This window comes from Calliphora vicina, chromosome 3, assembly GCF_958450345.1.
Source record: "Calliphora vicina chromosome 3, idCalVici1.1, whole genome shotgun sequence".
In the NCBI taxonomy this organism is placed as follows: Eukaryota; Metazoa; Arthropoda; class Insecta; order Diptera; family Calliphoridae; genus Calliphora; species Calliphora vicina.
This window is the reverse complement of record NC_088782.1, coordinates 96,780,449-96,799,879: the sequence shown is the minus strand read 5'-3', so window position 1 is coordinate 96,799,879 and position 19,431 is coordinate 96,780,449. Positions and strand designations below refer to the sequence as shown.

The window sequence follows — 19,431 nt, the reverse complement described above, 5'->3', positions numbered from 1 at the left end:
GCTGTTTTTTGGACAAAAAGGTGACTTAACTCTTTTTTTTATTAAAAAACAACTTTCTTTAAGAAAATATAACAATTTTATGTTTTTCTATAAATTTCTTTACGGAGAATATTTTGGTATAAAAAACATGTCCTATTTTTTGAACATGTCGGCCCTACGCCCTTTGGAAATTGACCTATTTTTATCAAAATTTTAACTTTGGGAAACATGTTCTAAAATCCCAAAGCTGGGTTCAGAAAACGGAAAATAGTTTTGGAAACCCTGATATGTTCCCTATTTATCCCTAAAGTATTTTCCCAGCCCCGAAGGAAATGTGGACCCTATAGGCAAAATTGTAAAAAATACCATTTTTGGGATTTTCACTCCAATTTTTAGGAATTGCGGGATTCCCTTTGACCTTTTGGCAAAGTTTTTTACACCTTGTTATTTAGAATGAGAAACTTAAAAAACGCTGAAAATTTCATTGAGTTTCGCTAATAAATAAAGATTTTATTACATATTACATATTCATTGAGTTTCTAAAACTAAAATTTATATCAAAATTTTAATAGGATTGCAAATATTAGGAACAATTTGATCCACATTTATTCCGAGCTATATTGTTTTGTTTAGATAAGTTAATTTTTGGTCTTACAAAAAAAAATTCAAGTCAATATCTGAATTAGATTTAAAAATATGCCACTTTAAAACTCCGTCCTTCAAAAATATTGCACTTTTTCATATATGTAAATGCAATAACTTTGAGCCCCCATAGCGCCGACCCTGGAGCATTTGTAGGGCCCATTTTAATAACTCGAATACTCCTTGGCTACACCCAATTCAAATTTTATCCCGATCGGACCAGCCGTTTAGAAATGCCAGATATATTTCCAAAAAATTTCGATTCTGCCCCACTGTGTAATGGTACTTCAAATTTCAATTAAACCCAATTCTATCTTCTTTTATTATTAATACAATATTTGTAATATTTTCCATCAATTAACTTTACTATTGACTAGGTACTGATACAATATAGAGAGACGAACACACCTTAAACAATAATTTTGATTTGTTTGTAACATTTAACTTTATAATTTAAAGAGCTCTTATAATCATTTCACGCAATTTGTTTTACCACTTCATAGACGTATTTATTTACTTACTTACTTTTGTTTTAATATCCCTCAAAGTCCACACATACACACCTTCTTTACTTAGTTGGAGACCCGGCTTAAATGAAACCAATGATTTATTAGATAATTAAAATGATTATTTGTAATGTAACATTTAATTTATAACTACTATTAAACAATAATCTACCTGCCATGAATTATTAACTGCAAAACTAAACTTTTGAGGTGTGCTTTTTTCAAAATTTCAAATTTAAGACCACCACACTTTTTCATTTTCAATATTATTTGTATTACTTTTGTATTTCTGTTTCACTTCACTTGTTTTTTAATTGAAACCTTAGGCCAGCAGTAACCTTTTTCCACTTCGCGTCTGTTTAAACTGAAACTGGTGTCAATATGTCTGTGTGGAAAATTTCGTTTGGTCACGGTTTTTGTAAGTCTGTTCTGTTCTCTGTTTTGCTTGATAAAAATAACTAGTTCTTGTTTTTAATTTTTCATAAATGCTAGTTTGTTTTTAATCAGTTGTTCATTTTAAAGATTTTTATAAATGTTGCCATTAATTTGTTGTGGTAATTTCAAATTAAACAATACACTTTTTGTTTGTTGTTGTTAAAACGTTTAAATAAATGCAATTGGGTTTGAAATTTTGTGTAAAAGAATAATTATATCGTTTGGTTTTTTGAGCGAAATATAATAACATTTGTAACAAAATTATGAATTTCATTAAAGTTTTTGCAATAATGGCGGTTTTTAGTCATGATTTAGCCTTGTAAAGTCTGTTACGTTTCATTAATGGAAACTTTAAATGGTTTGGTGCAAGTACTAGATAAGCTAACGTTACTGATTTAACGATTACTTAAAAGAGTTCAAACGTTTTACTTACTTTAGTACTTTCCGGAAGCTATTAAAAATGTATGTATATTGACTTTTTTCCAAGGTTGGCTACCGTTACCGTTAAAAGACTCTTTCAGATAAACTAAGTTAAAGAAATAATTTAAAATATCGATTCCTTCCTAACAGCCAAAATACCGTTACCGAAATAATCCAAATTAGCGTTACCGTTACCTGTTTAGCGTTTCGAATCGGCTGCCAAAAGTTTTGTTTTACAATTTACTTTACTTGTAAAAGTAAATTGTTAATAGAAACAGTAGAACTGAATAGAGAATTTTTCCTGTAATATGTTGTGCAATCTCTGACCAATCGACCACAAATGGAATATCGATTCTAACCTAAAAATATTCCGAATGAGTTCCCTAATTTCATCAGAACACATTACATTACATTATAAATTAGATTATTAGAAAAGCCTCAATTCGATGTTCACAGTCTCTGGCATGTTGTTTTGGAGACGTTTCTGTTTATTACAATTCCCAGAACTCGATTAAAGACGTTATTATACCCTTCACCTTCGTGAGAAGGGTATATATAAGTTTCTCAATTTTCTGACCCTATAAAGTATATATATTCTGCATCCTTATAGATAGCGGAGTCGATTAAGCCATATCCGTCTGTCTGTCTGTTGAAATCAATTTTCTGAAGACCCCAAATATCTTCGGGATCCAAATCTTCAATAATTCTGTCAGACATGCTTTCGAGAAGTTTTCTATTTAAAATCAACTAAATCGGTCCACAAATGGCTAAGATATGAGGAAAAAACCAGGACAACATCGATTTTTAGACCTATTTTTGACCTATATCTGATAGATATAGGTCAAAGACCTTTGCAACGACGTATATATGTAAGACCGTAGTAAGTTGGACCTACAATGGGTCAAAATCGGAAAAAATATTTTTTAAACCGAATTTTATTTTTCACCAAAAAAATTTTAGAAAACAAAAAATTTTTTTAAAATTTAAAAAAAAAATTTATATTTAAAAAAAAAAAATTTTAAAACAACAATTCGAAAAAAAAATTTTCAAAAAATAAAAAAACAACTTTGGAAAAAAAATAAATTTTGTTTACCTAAAAATATTTAAAATTTGTATTTTGAAGTATGATTTGGTGAAGGGTATATAAGATTCGGCACAGCCGAATATTGCTCTCTTACTTGTTTTTCAAAGAGGTTTTGTTTATTGCTACGTTCTCAAAAATATGTTGGGTTTATTTTTCAGTTATTTATGGCCAGACATTTTATTTTATTGAAGAGTTAATGGCGAAAAAAGGGTAAAAATTAAAAATTGTTGAAGATTTTTTGTAGATAAAATTAGTTCTACTTAATATTTTGGTAGACAGAGAAAACAGATTCGTAGTAGCAACCGAATTTTTCGCCGAATTTTATGGTTGTGGCTACGAAATTTTAGAAATGATAACAAAAGTTAGCTTGCTTCAACCGAAATTCTTCTTTATCAACTGAATTTCTATTGATATAACCGAAAAACTCTATTTGTGCAACCAAATCATTCGATTGGCAACAAATTAGGTTACTACTACGAATCTGTTTTCTCTGTGTATATAAGTATTAATTCAAATTATTAAGTCTTAGCTACAATTTTGTTGAAGAATGATATGAGAAATCATGAATATTTTTTAAGTTATGGCTGAGAAAATTAAGCAAACAAATATCAGGATAAGGATAATAAAAGGTCATAAAATGAAAGTTTGGCCAGAGAACGCCAAGCCTTTTGTAGGTTTTACTATTCTGATCTAGTAATTTCAGAAGGAATTTTCTATTTTTATCTCAACACTTTTTCTTGTAAAGGTTTTTTCATGTTCATGTTGTTTTATCTCTTAAGTCTGTTGCCAGATCATTGAGAAAGTTATACGATTAAACAGTACGTCTATTTTATAAATCTTGAATATCAAAATCAGTATTCGCTATTCGCGAATAGGCGCATTTTTTGGGGATGGCTATGGTGGCTTATTTGGTTTACCAGGTTGGGGATTTTAGTCCGGCGGCATTATTTCTCTATTGGTGAGGTTATCTCAGTCAATAACGAACGCTACAAATCAATGATTACCAATATATTTTGAGTCGAACGTAGATGACACGTGCTTTAGCTTCATACAAATAAGAGATTAGGAAGTAAATTTGCTTTTTTGACAAATTTAGTTTTATTGATATGGTGATATGGAAACTCACAGTAAAATTTTTACCAATTTGATAGTAAATTTTAACAATTAAAATTCGTTTTTAACGAGTGTAGCGTTAAAACGAATGGTGGGTCAATTTGTTCAGATGAGTAAAAGCGCGACAGGCGTATAGCTAAATTGGAATCTACACAAAATTTCCAAAAGAAAGTATGGGTCTAAAATTAAAACCTAGCTCCCGCCGAGAGATAAAGATTTAAGATTTAAATCTGCTACAAAATAACACTTTTTTATATGAAAACCTATTTCTTTTTGCACAGTGTTTTAAAGACAATTTTATGTAGACAAAAATGAGACATTACTTGTTAAAATCGGTTTATATTTTCATAAGTTATTAAACGTTATTCATTTTTGGGGTACTTTAAAATAAAATTCGTAATAAATGCGAAATTGACCCAAGGCTCTCTTTTGTTATGTCTTATTTCTGACTTTCTGGTTGAATTTTCCGTTTTGGTGTCTTCAGGGACTTATAGTAAAATTTCACGTATAATATTTTTGCGGAACATTTTATCATCTTAAATCCCTGTTTAATGGTGTTTTTTGCTCTTTTTTAAAAGAAGGACAAAAAAGACCCATGCCTTGAGGATTTAGAGGGTTAACATATTCTACAAAAATGTTCACCGTAACATTTTACATAAATTTGCTGAACACATTTTATACCTAAAATGTAAGAATCATATGGTTTCTTACGAAGATTAACATTAAGAATGTGCCAGAGTAGGGAAACTGTAACCCGCCCTCAAATGAAATTCAGATGTAAACTTTCAAAACGCAGATACACGTGTCTTTTTTTTGTCTCCTCTATCAAAATTTATTGGTCTGACCTTGTAATTTTGGAAAAAAATTGATTTTGTTGTATATTTAGTGTAATTAGAGTTTACAATAGACCTGTGAATACTAACAAAATCAAAATCTAGTAGATCAGTTATGCTAAAGGTCTATAACGATTTATTTTCGCCATCAGATTTTTCATCGTCATTGTTGTAGTTACTATGTATTTTATCGATAGCGGTGTTATTAACGTATTAGTGATGGTATTTTAGAGATAACAAACGTGTTTCACTATTTCAAAACGAATTTTCTTTTTGTTGTTTTATATATCGATAACTAACTCGCTTAGAGAAATTATAATGATCTCATTTCCTGCAGCAATTTCCCATTTTAATGATTCATTCCATTAAAAGCTTTTAATAAACAATAACAAAATGTTCCCATCATCATTATCGTTTAATTTTCAACATTGTATGGATGTATATATGAATGTATCTAAATATAATTTCCTTTGCCATTAATTTTCATGTTGAAAATAAGGAAAAATCTCTATAAAGATAAAGTATTTATTGTATTGTATGTATGAACAAAGTATGTTTTAATGAAATTTTACATTTGTAGTTATTACAAATTTTCAAAAACCATTTGGCCAACATACATACGAAAGAAAAAAAATAAAAAAGATTATTAATGGGAAAAAAGGTATTCACTTGTACATAAAAGAAAGACAAAAGCCAAGATGTTGAAGGAAAATGGTGATGAGGAGAGGCTGAAGTTAGCAGGTAAACGCCACTTGCTAGGCTTAAAGTGATTAAAATGATTATTTGACGTTCATTAAGTTGAAACCTACATAAAATCCGGTAATAAACACAATCAACATTTACAAATACTCGTACTGGCTGTACACCTCTATATATAAAGATGCAGACAGACTTAGATGTAGCTAAACTTCATCATACTTACAAGACTCCAGGAAGATTCTGGTCTTAATCATAAATGCATGATGTTTACTATTTTTTTTCTCTTCTTTGCTGTTAGACCAACAGAGTGTCAGCATATTGTATGCCACCATATGTAGCAAGCTCACACACATATGTGGCACCGTATGTGACAAGTAAAACCACTTGTCTGTCTTAAAGTTTTTTTTTCTGAATGGGCGTTTAATACAACAAAAAACTACATATGAATAAAATTCATATCTAACTATACAATATTGTAAATGAACATATGAAAATTGATTTTTCTTCTTTTAAAACATCAGACTTTTTATGAGTTTTTTCTTCGTTTCGTTTTTTTTTTGATGTTGCTTGCAACACCATTTCTTTAAATATTGTTTTAAACATACGTCCTATCTTGTCTTAGTTTTTAAAGCTACCAACGCATGTGCAACAAGTAACGTAACAGCCAACAACAAAAAGTCTGGATTCAAAACAGTATTGGCAATAATTATGAGGAATTATGTGTTTGCCATAAGTTTCTACTTTTAAAAACATATTTGGTCAATTCACAAGGTCTCCTATCATGTCATATTGTCATAATGTCATAATGTTTCACAATGGTTTAAAAATATTATTATTGCCTTTCAAACAAAAGATGTCCTAAAGTAATACCACTCTGTATGCAATGTTTATTGTGTTATCGTAACCAACCAGCATAGAACTGCACCGAACGCCTAAGAGTCGGTTAAGCCGATCCGCCGAGTCATGAAAATTAGGACATTATGACAATAAGACATGATAGGAGACCTTATGAATTGACCAATTAATTAATTAGATTTAAGTCATTGGACCAAATGGGTTTAAGACTAATCCAAGAATACAAAAAATTATTTCTTTATTTAAAAAAGTTTGAACTTGTCAAGTTTTACTTTTAGAAACACCGAAGTGTCCTGTAAACAAGTCGTTCCTATTTAACATATTTTTGGGGAGAGGGATTCTTAAAAACTGATTTATCTGATTTTGTGAAAATAAAACACCAGAGAACTAATAATTAATAGATTCATGCATTTAAATGTTATAGGGAACAAAATATATATAGCGGTAAGTCCAAACAAAGTTTTTCATATACAATTGGTCGATTCACAAGGTATGCTATCATGTCATATTGTCATAATGGTTTCAATATTTTGCCGTTCAAACAAAAAAATGTCCTAAAATAACACTACTCTGTATGTTACGTTTATTGTGCAGAGTCGCCGAGTCGTGAAATATTAGAACATTATGACATGATAGGGCACCTTGTGAATCGACCAAATATTTTGTTCAAAAACTTGTTAAGTTGGATTTCCGCATACACCGTAATCGGCGCCGATAACGAAAACTGAAATTGAAAAACGTTGGTGTTCGTCACCGTCTCGTTTCTGAATTGTTTTCGTTTCAGTTGGATGCGTTGCTGCATAAAACAGAAACGAAATTATTTTTTAAGTTTTCATTTGAAAATTAAATATAATTTCATTATTTTTGACAAAATATATTATTTCTTCCAGGGCACACTTAGAAAGGTGACTGCGATGAAACAGCTGATTATTTTTTTTATTCAGTTTGAATTGTCAATTCACTTGTGGTTGTTGTGGCGAAAAATACAACAAACTCAAAAGCAAAAACAACAGGCAACTTTGACAGTTCACCTACTTTTTAACAAAAACAAAGTACCTGTTGTTTTTGTATTGTTGTAGTGATGCAGTTACCTTTCTAAGTGTGGCCTGATTTCTTCCACTTCCAATAAAGATAATTTTATTTTTATTAATTTTGATTTTCTTTAAATTTGAAATAAAAATTTAATTTAAATAATTTCGTTCCTACAGCACCGAAAATAACCTACTGATCGGTGTAAATGTATGGAATTTCGTTTTCGGTGCCGATTACGATGTATGCGGAAACGTAGAAATTTTAAACATGGCTACGATTTCCTACAAAACCGGCAAGTACTTTGCTCTAATATTTTGCAGACAATCGTCCCCGTACTTAAAAAAAAACAATATATGTTTTATTGATTTACTGAATAATTTTGACTATTTCTGAATAATTCCCGTAATTCCCAAATTTTAAGAAAATAAATTTTTCATATATTCTGTTGAAGTACATTTTGATATAAATACTTTTTAGTTGATATATTTATTTATATGACCCAGACTGTTTGCAAAGCTAAATTGGGTTTGTGAGTTCTGTTCTCGAGACATAGAAGAGGCGTGTTGTCTTGTGAACAAAACTAACGACATTAAATGATGGGCGTTTAGCTGTGAGAGACAGTAAGTAAGTAAAACTGGATAAATAAAAGTTAACGTTTGTGTTGCTTTTTTTAGGATAATAAAAAACTATACTTCATATACGGTTACTAAATAATTGAATGACATGATATCAGAAGCGTTAACAAGAGAGACATAAGTATATAAATGAACAAACTGGTTTAAAAACTACTATTTAGGGAGTTTGTTACACTTTCATGTTTAAATCAGAAAAATAAAATGAAACTGAAAAACTGTTTATACTAAGTTAAGTTAAAAAATTTGTTATAAAAAACCTGAAAACCTATTATTAGTTAGTTAATTAGTTAAACTATTATTGTTGTTATTATTTACTCTAAATATGAATATCCTTAAAGGTTGTAATGTTAGGCATCTTAATAATTTCTTTAAGAACATAACATTTCAATTTGATTCATTCTTAAAAACCGAAGTTTTTTACTATTTGCCAACCGACTATCTGTTGCTTGAACAAACAAAATCTATGGATATAATAGAAAAATTCAACTAGCAACAAATTTGTTCATCGCAACGAATCTGAATATTGTAACTTTAAAAAGAAAACTTATAAAGAAATTCCCGACAAACATCTCCCGAAAATTTCCGGGAATTCCCGTGAAATTTTTCCCGCGTTGGAGCCCTAATTGATACCCATATAACAAGATTATAGGGAAAACTCAGAGCTAGAAAAAAGCATTCAGTCTTTAACATGATGAATATCCGCATATCAGAACGTAAATTGGCTGTCAAGTAATGAAATGTCAAGATTTCAGTTGTCTCCTTTGACATTATTTTGGTACAAACTTGGGAACTTTGAGCCCTAAACGATACACTCGTGAACCACGTGTCTTAATTGTGAAAATTTACTTTTAAAATAGTGCAAATTTTTCTTTCAGAGACATTGATAACCGATTGTGTTAGTATTTCCCAGATCTATTATAAATTCAATTATTTTACTAAATGAAATTTGATTTGTAGAATAAAGTGTAAGATTAAAGCCTAGCAATACGAAATCGTTACTTTTAACGTCCAGAAAGAATGTTTGATTCAATGGTGTTGCAATTACCTGCAGCTGTCTGACAAATAAAGGTTGGGCACATTTGTCGTTATAAAGTAAAGTGAAATGTCTACAGTTAAGCTATCTTTTGAAATTTATTTAATCAATTTTATTCAATTTTTGGGTATTTTAGCCATAATTGTGAACAACGAATTTTAATTGTGAAAATGTACTATCACAAATGTACTATCTTTGCTTCCGGACATTTACATCACTGATCTTTGGTTTCAGCAAGTCGGCGCTACGAGCCACACAGTCGGCCTAACAATTCAGTTGTCGCGTGATTTCTCGATTCGGCGGTGTCAATGAGCCGCCTCGTTTTTGTGATTTAATGCCGCTGGAATATTTTCTCTGGGCCCATTTGAAAGACCGAGTTTACGTGAACAAACCACAAACAACTAATGCTCATAAAGATGAAATTTGGCCCTGAATTGAGAGATAAGCGAAACGTTTTTCCAAAATGTGTTAAAAACATTTTGGGAAAAATGCGGACATCTGGGGCCAAATCACCGCATTCGTGATCGAATGAGCTATCGTATAGAAAAATAATTTCGATATCGAAATTATAATAAAATGTACTAAATTGCTTGCTCGATATCGAATGCCATAATCTCAAATAACAAAATTACTATTCATTCTACTCGATATCGTATGCGGTAATTTGGCCCCTGCTTACATTTACCCGACATCATATTTCTTTATTAATTCCCATATTTCTACTTTACATTTGTATCAATAAAATTGAATTTGTCTCACTAAAATTGTGTTTAATTAAGCCTGTCTTCCTAGTCTCAAATTTGATGTTAGGACTTGATTTTATTTTTGATAAACTGATTTGAAATAATAGGTCTGTTCATTTACTTTCCCAGTAAATACTTGCAACGAGAGAATAAAATCAAAATTTACAAAATTACTCTCTTAAATTCTCAAAAATAGTAAAAAGTAAATGAACGGTTTTCCAGTAACAATTGTTTTATACACAAAATTTTCTTTTTTTATTTTTTTTAAAATGTATAAATACTCACATTTTCTTCAATTTTATTGAAAATTCTTTTTTTTTGAAATTTTTTTGCCACAAAACATATGAAATATAAGCTGCTAACAATTACGAGTTCAAAATAGAACTTGTAATAGTTTGCAACGAGAGAACACTCTCTAAAATTTATACGATCTTGATTTTTTCTCTACTTGCAAGTTTTTTGAGTTAATGAACGCTTTTCCAGTAACAATTGTTACTAACTAGACATCTTTTAGTTATTGAACAGAGCTTATATTTATTTTTGTTCTGAACTGAGGTATTTCCATTATAAATTTGGTTATTCTATATTTTTTTATAGATTTTTTTTCAGATTTGAATGAAAAAATCATCATAACTATAGCATATTAATAATTCAAATTGATTAATTTCCAATAATTATTTTTTCAATCTGAACTGCATATTGAGTAGACCTAAAAATCTGCCCCTAAGTCTAGTTATGCGAGCGATTACGCCTCTGGTGCAAATACACCAGACAAGAAAACGAATTATTGTCATAAGACAGACGACGCCTTCATGAGCTTTATTTTATAGCTGATGCTTTCCGAGTGATTATGAACAATGATTCGTTATATTTTGTATTCATTTCGTTTCTGATTTTCTTTCTGTTTATATGAAGTATAAAGTGCAAAATAAGTTTTTTTTGCCAATAAACACATGCTTTTTTTTGGTATTTATAGATGTTGTTGCTGTTTTAGTTAATAAACCACAACAAACTCATATATGACTAATCAATATGAGATGGATGATTTTAAGCCGTTACTTTAGTTTTTGACTTTTCTGTTATTTTTTTTTGGCGTTTTGGTTTTCGCCTTTCTATCGTTTGTTTTGTTTCCTCTTACTAGAGAGTCGTAGTCTGTCGTCGTCATTGTCGGCCTGCCTGTTGATTTGAGTTTTGTATAGAAGAGTAGATAGTAAACAATGTATGAAACTGTATAAACTTGAACTTTGGAACCCGGCCAATATTTATGGATGATTTGCCACAGTTTTTTTTGTTTATTTTTTTGTAATATATTTTCGTTTAGAGCGGCCTTTTGATGTTAAATTCATCAAAACAAAAAGAAATACATATTTATTTTCAAAGACTTTCATCATTGATAAAGCGAAAAAAAACTGTAAAAAAAAGTTGTTAGTTTTTTTGTGGTTGTTGGTCACTTGCCACTTAAGCATACGACACTAGGAAATTTTTAAATATTTCCTTATTAAAATTAAAAACAAAATATTTTATTAGATTCTTTTGTGTTTTTTTATTGTTTCAGCATAACCGGCAGGAGTCTATATCACCTGAATATCATCGTTATGCCAGTAATGGTAAATTACCCAAGGCTGGTATTGCTGCAACCATCAACAACAACAATCATACAGGCAACTCTACAACAGCGGCAGCAACCACAAAAGCTGGACTACAACAACATACCGTTACAGTGGATATTCACAATAACAACGGCATCATCAGCCATGGCCATAATAACAACGGTACATCATCATCATCGTCCATCATTTCAACGAACAATGGCCACAGAAACAACAATCATAGCAACACAACAACCACTTCATCTACTAACAATAATGGCCACCATCATCATCATCTGCATCATGCTACAAATGGTGGTAGTAATGGCGGTGGTGGTGCTGCGGCTGCAGCCACATCTAATAACTATAGCGAAATTCATGCTTCATCATTTGCCACACCACCGACACGTCGTCGTTTTTTCAATCATAAAAATTTGCGCAACGCTTTAACCGGTGTCAGTGGTGTTGTTGCCGGTCATCGTCGTACCGCTTCGAATGGTGGTGGTTGTCCCATTGATACAGCCTCGATATTATCAGAAGGTAAGGTTCAAATGTGATGTATTATACGACTAGCTATCTATTGGAATTCTATTATTTTTTTTTTCCTTTACACTCGTACCAAGTATTTTCGCAACCAAACATACATACATTTATGTATTTGTACTCGTATGCTTGGATGTATGAAGTGGTTGAGGACATTCAATATAAATTCCGCTTAAACATTATGCAAATTTTCTTTTCGTCTCGTTTTTTTGTTTTGTGAAAAAAAGACAACAACTCAAAAAGAAACGCAAAATTTTAAATTATAGCTTTGATGAATTTTATTTGAAGAATATAAGTACTATGCGACTTGCTACATCAAAAAGAATGTCATCGAAATAGTTGTTGCATATAAAAAATGGTAGAAACTTTTGAAACTATTTCAAATTAGCACTGCAGTAGGGTTTCAAGCTATTTCAGTTCCTATACTAGACTATCACACAATATAGCAATTAATTTATGCAGTGAATAAAAATGTTGGGTCTATAAAGTAAATTGACTGTCAAATGAAGAAATTTTAAGAATTGAGCTGTCATCCTGTGACATTTATTTACAAATTTCGAAAATTTTTACTATGGAACGCTACACTCTTAATTGTGAACATCTATATACATATATAAAACACAAAAAATGTTTCTACCTATGTCCTTTATAGACTCTGAGACCATCCAGCACTTAAATTTATCTAAATTTATGCAAACAAAATAAGTGAAAATTTATGCAAAAAATAAGGTATTTTTGGAAATTAGAATTTTAAGGAGGTAGAAATGGGTAAAATCGGTATCTCTACACATCACCGGAACTAATAACTTCGAACTTTTTTCGAAAAAGTTTAATAACTTTTGCAAATATAAACCGATTTTAATAAGTAATATCTCCTTTTTGTCTATATAAAATTGTCACCTAGGCATACAACCTCCATTAGGTCGCTTTTCAAGTTCTGACAAAATGTGTTATTTTGAAGCAGTGTTATTATCCTATTTTATTTATTAAAATCAACAATAACACATTAATTTTAATTGTGTAAAATCTGGAGAACTATTACTGTGAATGTCTTCGAACTTTATACAGGAGTAAATAGTTATTTTCGAATATCTGGAGAACTATAATTGTGGAAGTCTTAAAATTTTGCCCTAATATCACCCTTACTATTCTACATTTTTTGGGTGAAAATGTTATTGTGTTAGTGGGCGTGGCACCTCTCATACAAAGTAAATAGTTAATTTCGAATATCTGGAGTACTATAATTGTAAAGTATTTAAACTTTGTATGAATCAAATTCTTGTCACTATACGGAGATTGGCTGAAAATGGGCGAGATTGATTTTTTTTAAAGTAAATAGTTATTTTCAAATATCTGGAGTACTATAATTGTGAAATTCTTCAAACTTTATATGAATCAATTTCATATCACGACATGAAGTTTAACCAAATTGGGAAGAATCGGAACAAGGTTTAAGTCATCTACCACACAAAGGAAAATAAATATTTTCAGAACTATAATTGCGAGATTCCTCAAACTTTGTCCGATAGCTCACTTATCATTTTACATAGTTTGGCTGTAAAATGGTCGGGATTGGATTAGTGGGAGTGACACCTCCCATACAAAGTATATAGTTAATTTCGAATATCTGGAGTACTATAATTGTAATGTATTTAAACTTTGTATGAATCAAATTCTTATCACTGAATTTCTTATCACATTTTTTTATTTTACTACGTAGGGGTAACGAAGCGCAACGGGTTATTTAATAAAGTTTACCTATTTCAGTCTTTAATTTAAAATTCATATTTTTAATCGCTAATAAATGCAACAAACTCAGTCCATTTCAATGGACCAACAACTCACCTTTAACTAAAGGTACAAGTATCGAGCCATTTATTTTTCATGAAAGTTAAATAATGTTTACTAATGAGTTTATTGAAACTCATAGAAGTTATTGCACTAAGTACCTATGTATATTGTTAAATAGTGATATTCAGTTTTTAGAAAATACTATATTTCAGAAAATAAAGCATCCTTGTCTATCGGTTTTTTGCAATTTTTGATTTTTTTTATATTTGTTGTGGTAATTAATGAAAAAGTTATGTTTTTTTTTTTAAACGGGACAAATGGCGTCCCGTTCAGATTATCGCCGGGACACGGGACATTCGACTCTAAAACTGGTCTATCCCGACGAAAACTGGACGGTTGGCAAGTCTAATTGGCCTCCCCGTAGATGTGATTTAACGCCGCTGGACTATTTTTTCTGAGGCCATTTATACAACCAGATATACGTTAACAAACCACAAACAAGTGATGGATATTCAGTCCTAATTAACGATAATCTATTTGAGCTCTTAAAGACTATTCCTTAACATATATGTAAGTGAAGCGGTCCCCCAGATTTTTGACATAAGTACATATTAGCCTAGTTAATCAAACTATTTCGATTTATTATCTAATATTACTCCTAAAAATGTCGTCTCTTTTGATAGCATCAAGACTTCTTCCACCATTTTTGGGTAGTTGAAGTAAAAATAAAATTTCTATTTTCTGTAGGATAATACCAAGTCCACATTTAGTGGCTTATTGATACAGCAACTTCAGAGCACATTTCAGCACCTATGTTTGTGTATAAGCCTGTTAATACCAATGAAACCTTGCGTTTTCTGGTAAAAATTTAAAAATCTGAATCCTTTAAGATTTGAATCACGATTAGTTTTACAAGTAACAGAACAAACATTTAGCCTACAATTGAAAAGACCTGTTCAATTTGTCATAAAAATATATGGGTCTTTTTTTTGAGATTGATGTCAAAACATTTTTTTGTTATTTATTTTTGTTAAAACAATATCGTGCACAATCTTTACACTTCTTTTTATGAATTTGTCTAAAATTGTACTTGAGTAAAGAGATGTGTCTGTCATCATATTGCTTTCTTTTTTTCTATAGTTTTTTATTTAAAAAAAAAACTAAATATAATGAAAGAAAAAAAATAATTGAAGAAAAAATTATGCATGATGGGGTTTCTTAAAGATTATGTGGTGATTAAAATTCTAATGGTGTTGTATTTTTATTTTCTTGGAATATTAAGCATATGATTATTATTAAACTTTTAAATATAAACAATTTTGGCCTAAACACCTGTTGCTGTGAAAGATCCGGAAATTGTGCGAAATGAATTTGTCATCAAATTGTTATTGAGATTATTTGAAAATAATTTATGTTTAAACGCTTTACATCATCATTATTCTCAAAGTTTTGAGAATTCCAAATCGAATAAACCTAATTTTAAGCAAACTATTTTACACTTGCTTGATCGTTGGGTTTATTACGGTCCTGATTTCGTTTAAATAATTTGTCTAAATAAATTATAAGAAAAAATAATTGTACCGCTAACTAAATTAACCATAAACTAGAATTACGATCATTTTAACAAATTAACTATTTGAAATACACATTAACCCACATTTATTTGTAAAATTGCACTCTTATTCATATGTACATCATGCACTCACTCACTCACCAAATTTTCCATCTCCCCCATTCACTATTCCAGGCAAAGAAACGAATGCATTAAATACATCAACCTGTTCGGACTCGGCAGTAACACGTCGCAGACGCAAGAATGTCAGTAACAAATTAACGTCATCATCATCGGAGTCGACAACAGGCAGTGAAAATCGTTTAAATCGTCTAAGTTTGGCTGGCACTTCTGTCTATGCTGGTCATTTGTCATCGTTAGTTTTGGGCAAAATAAAATCGCTGTGGAGTGTAAATTCAAATTCAGCGGATGGCGGCTTAAATCAATTTACAGGCAGGACATTCTTTTACCATTTGTTACATACGAGTTCTTCATGTTTCGTTTGTGTTTGTTTTGTTTTTTTGCATGATCTGTTGTTTTTGTGATGTTAATATTTGATTAAGTAGGAAAAATAAGATTTAAAGTCCTTGTTTTGTCCTATACAGCATGTTTTTTTAGTAGATTTGGTTTTATTTTTGTTTTAATTATTAAAATTGAGTGATTTTTCTTTCCTAATGTTATTATTCTATGTTACTTTTTTACAGGAAGCGATCATTTGGGCAACGATCATTGCATCTCGGCGGCTGAGAAACAAAAAGATCAATTGAGAGCTCGTTTGGGTTTGTTATTGGATCACGATCAAAATGGCAACACCAACACTACCACCAGCAGCAGTTCTTCACAAAATATCAGCCCCGAACAAACATTAGCCACTGGCAGCTCGGGTCTTTCGGTGGATCATTTTGGTGGCAGTCAACTGTCGGTGGCCACTAAAGACGATACTTATAGTTTATGCGGCAAATTAAAAGCCTGCTCTCTAACCGATAGCAACGGCTATGAAGTATTTCCGGTAAAGGCACGCAAATCAGTGGCCAGAAGATCGGCCCGTTCGGCACAGTTGGGTGTGAACAATAAACGCAATGCTATTTATAAATCTTCATCCTCATCTGTACAACCTGCCATTCAGTTAGCATTGAAACCTTTGTTCTTTGAAGTTCCCCTACAAGAACCAGATCCACCATTTATTGGACGCCAGTGGCTGATTCGAGAACTCTCGAATACCTTAACTGCTACAGAGACGCCAGGTGTATTGATAAATGGAAATCCGGGTACTGGAAAGACAGCATTTATTTTACAACTCGTAGAGTATTCCTGTTTCGGAAGACGCAAAAATACCAACGACAGTGAACCAGATGGTATCTACTACCAAATCAGTACAGCTAGCGATCGCATGAGAGCCTTGGCCTCCTATGTTGTGGGCTATCATTTCTGTCAAGCCGATGCCAATCTAACATGTTTAGTACCCGATTTTGTACATTCTCTTGCCGCCCAATTATGTCAGGCTCCCCAGTTGGCCGCCTACAGGGACTATCTTCTCAACGAACCTCATCTACAAGACATTTTGAGTGTTAAAGAGTGTATAGCCGATGCTGAGCGCGTTATGCGTATGGCCATTTTAGAACCCCTAACAATTCTAAAGAAATCCGGTAAAATACCCACCAAAACATGTGTGATCTTAGTGGATGCATTGTGTGAGGCAGAATATCATCGTCCCGATCATGGTCATACTATTGCCACATTTCTTGCCAAAATGACTCAATACTTTCCCTCCTGGTTGAAAGTGGTGGCCACTGTGAGAACCCAAATGTTGGAGTTTGTCAAGGGTTTGTCATATACGAAAATGACCCTGGATAGTTGGGCTTCGAATGATCTTTTACAGAAGGATATGCTGGACTACATTACGTTCCGCGTTAACAACAGTACGGGTATACAAAAGAATGTGGCAGTGATTAAGGACCACAATACAGGTCAATTGAAATTCATTGGTCATCTACAGTCTTTAACCAAGGGCTCCATGTTGTATGCCAAACTTATTTTAGATCTAATCGAGAAAGGACAATTGGTAATCAAGTCGACCAGTTATAAGGTGTTGCCGGTTTCTTTGGCTCAGATATTTTTGCTGCATTTCAATTTACGTTTCCCCACCTCGTGCAGTTTTGAAAAGGCTGCACCCATTTTGAATGTATGTTTGGCAGCGCTGTATCCTCTGACTCTAAATGAGATCTACTACACCATCAGCGCCATGAAAACCGACGAGGTTATGCCCTGGGATGAATTTTTACAGCGATTCAAGCTATTAGATGGATTTCTTATCAAACGTATAGATAACACTTATATGTTCTTCCATTCCTCGTTCCGGGAGTGGTTAATACGCCGAGATGAGGGAGAATCACCAAAATTCTTATGCGATTTCCGTTTGGGACATGCAGCTATAGCATTCCGTTTATCACGTCTGCAGGCTCCCCTAGATGCCGAACAAACCTTGGAGTTGGGCCATCATATGCTAAAGGCTCACATCTATCGCAACAACCAAGGTCCCCAATCACCCAGGGATATGCAGTCGTTTTGGGTTTCGTCGGTGGCAGATAATATATCGGCCGCTTTGGGCTCGCTGCGCAATGTGTATAGTCCAAATTTGAAAGTTTCTCGGTTAATTTTACTGGCCGGGGCTTCACCTCACTATCGCACCGAATTTATGGGAGATGCAACCATATTGTGTATAGCAGCTCATGAGGGTATAGTGCCTATGGTTAGTTTGTTATTGGAATTTGGTGCCGATGTTGGTCTCACCAACAGTCAAGGTTGCACACCTTTAATATTAGCCGCCATGAAAGGTCATTGTGATGTGGTACGTTTACTTGTAGCGGCCGGTAGTAGTTTGGGACAATGTGATATCACACAAAGATGTGCTCTAGTCCAGGCCGCCCGCATGGGTAGATTGAATGTTGTCAAATATTTATTGGCCTGTGATTGGACACCTCGACCCAATTCCACAGATGTTACCCTGCCTGCTGCTTTACATCAAGCTCTAATAGCAGCTGCTTCCCAGGATCACATTACCATACTGGAAGATCTTTTGGATATGGAAGATATCGACATCAATGTAGTGGAACCAACTTCGGGAGACTTGGCTTTAACCTCTGCCGCACGCAATGGCTGCCTAAATACAGTGGAAATATTGTTGACACGAGGAGCCAATATAGATTTACACAATAAACATGGTTTTACGGCTTTGGGTCTGAGTGTCAAAGAAGGTCATTGGGCTGTGGCGGAAAAACTCTTACAAAGTGGTGCTGATTTGGATGAACCGGTTTCTTCGACCAGAAAAACTTCTTTGATGATTGCGGCTGAAGAGGGACATTTGGAAATAATGGAGCTGCTAATTGAAAGGGGAGCCAGTATAGAAACTCAAGATCATGAAGGTTTTACTGCCCTTTCGTGGGCTTGTTTAAGAGGCCGACAAACAGCCGCCAAAATACTAATTGATAAAGGCTGTAACAAAAATCATGCCGACAGTAATGGACGTACAGCCTTAGATTTGGCTGCCTATCAAGGCTCTGCCAGTCTGGTGCAGTATTTGTTGGAACAAGGCGCCAATATTGAACATGTTGATGTCAATGGCATGCGTCCCTTGGATAGAGCTATAGCTTGCCGTAACATACAAGTTGTACAGGTGTTTTTGAGAAAAGGTGCCAAGCTGGGACCCACCACATGGAGTATGGCGATGGGTAAACCCGAAATCTTAGTGGTTTTACTTAACAAACTATTGGAAGATGGCAATGTACTCTATCGTAAGAATCGTTTTCAAGAGGCTGCCCATCGCTATCAGTACGCTTTAAGGAAAATATCGAACTTGGAAACACTGTTGGAGAGAAGTGCTATATTTGCCCAGCTGCGAACAAATCTACTGTTAAATCTGTCTAGATGCAAGAGAAAACTTAATGTAA

The 19,431-nt window shown here is 32.6% G+C and overlaps 1 protein-coding gene across 3 annotated transcripts in view; it reads left to right on the top strand.

The window, feature by feature from the left end:
* rols (rolling pebbles) overlaps positions 1 to 19,431 on the top strand; it is a 182,929-nt gene that overhangs the window by 162,631 nt on the left and 867 nt on the right. For 2 of the 3 annotated variants that reach the window (XM_065504845.1, XM_065504847.1), the window contains exons 5-7: positions 11,565 to 12,138; positions 15,680 to 15,937; positions 16,189 to 19,427. In XM_065504845.1, the coding sequence (XP_065360917.1) occupies positions 11,565 to 12,138; positions 15,680 to 15,937; positions 16,189 to 19,427 (4,071 nt within the window). The remainder of the gene's footprint in view (positions 1 to 11,564; positions 12,139 to 15,679; positions 15,938 to 16,188; positions 19,428 to 19,431) is intronic. The other variant, XM_065504846.1, reaches the window with a different exon arrangement.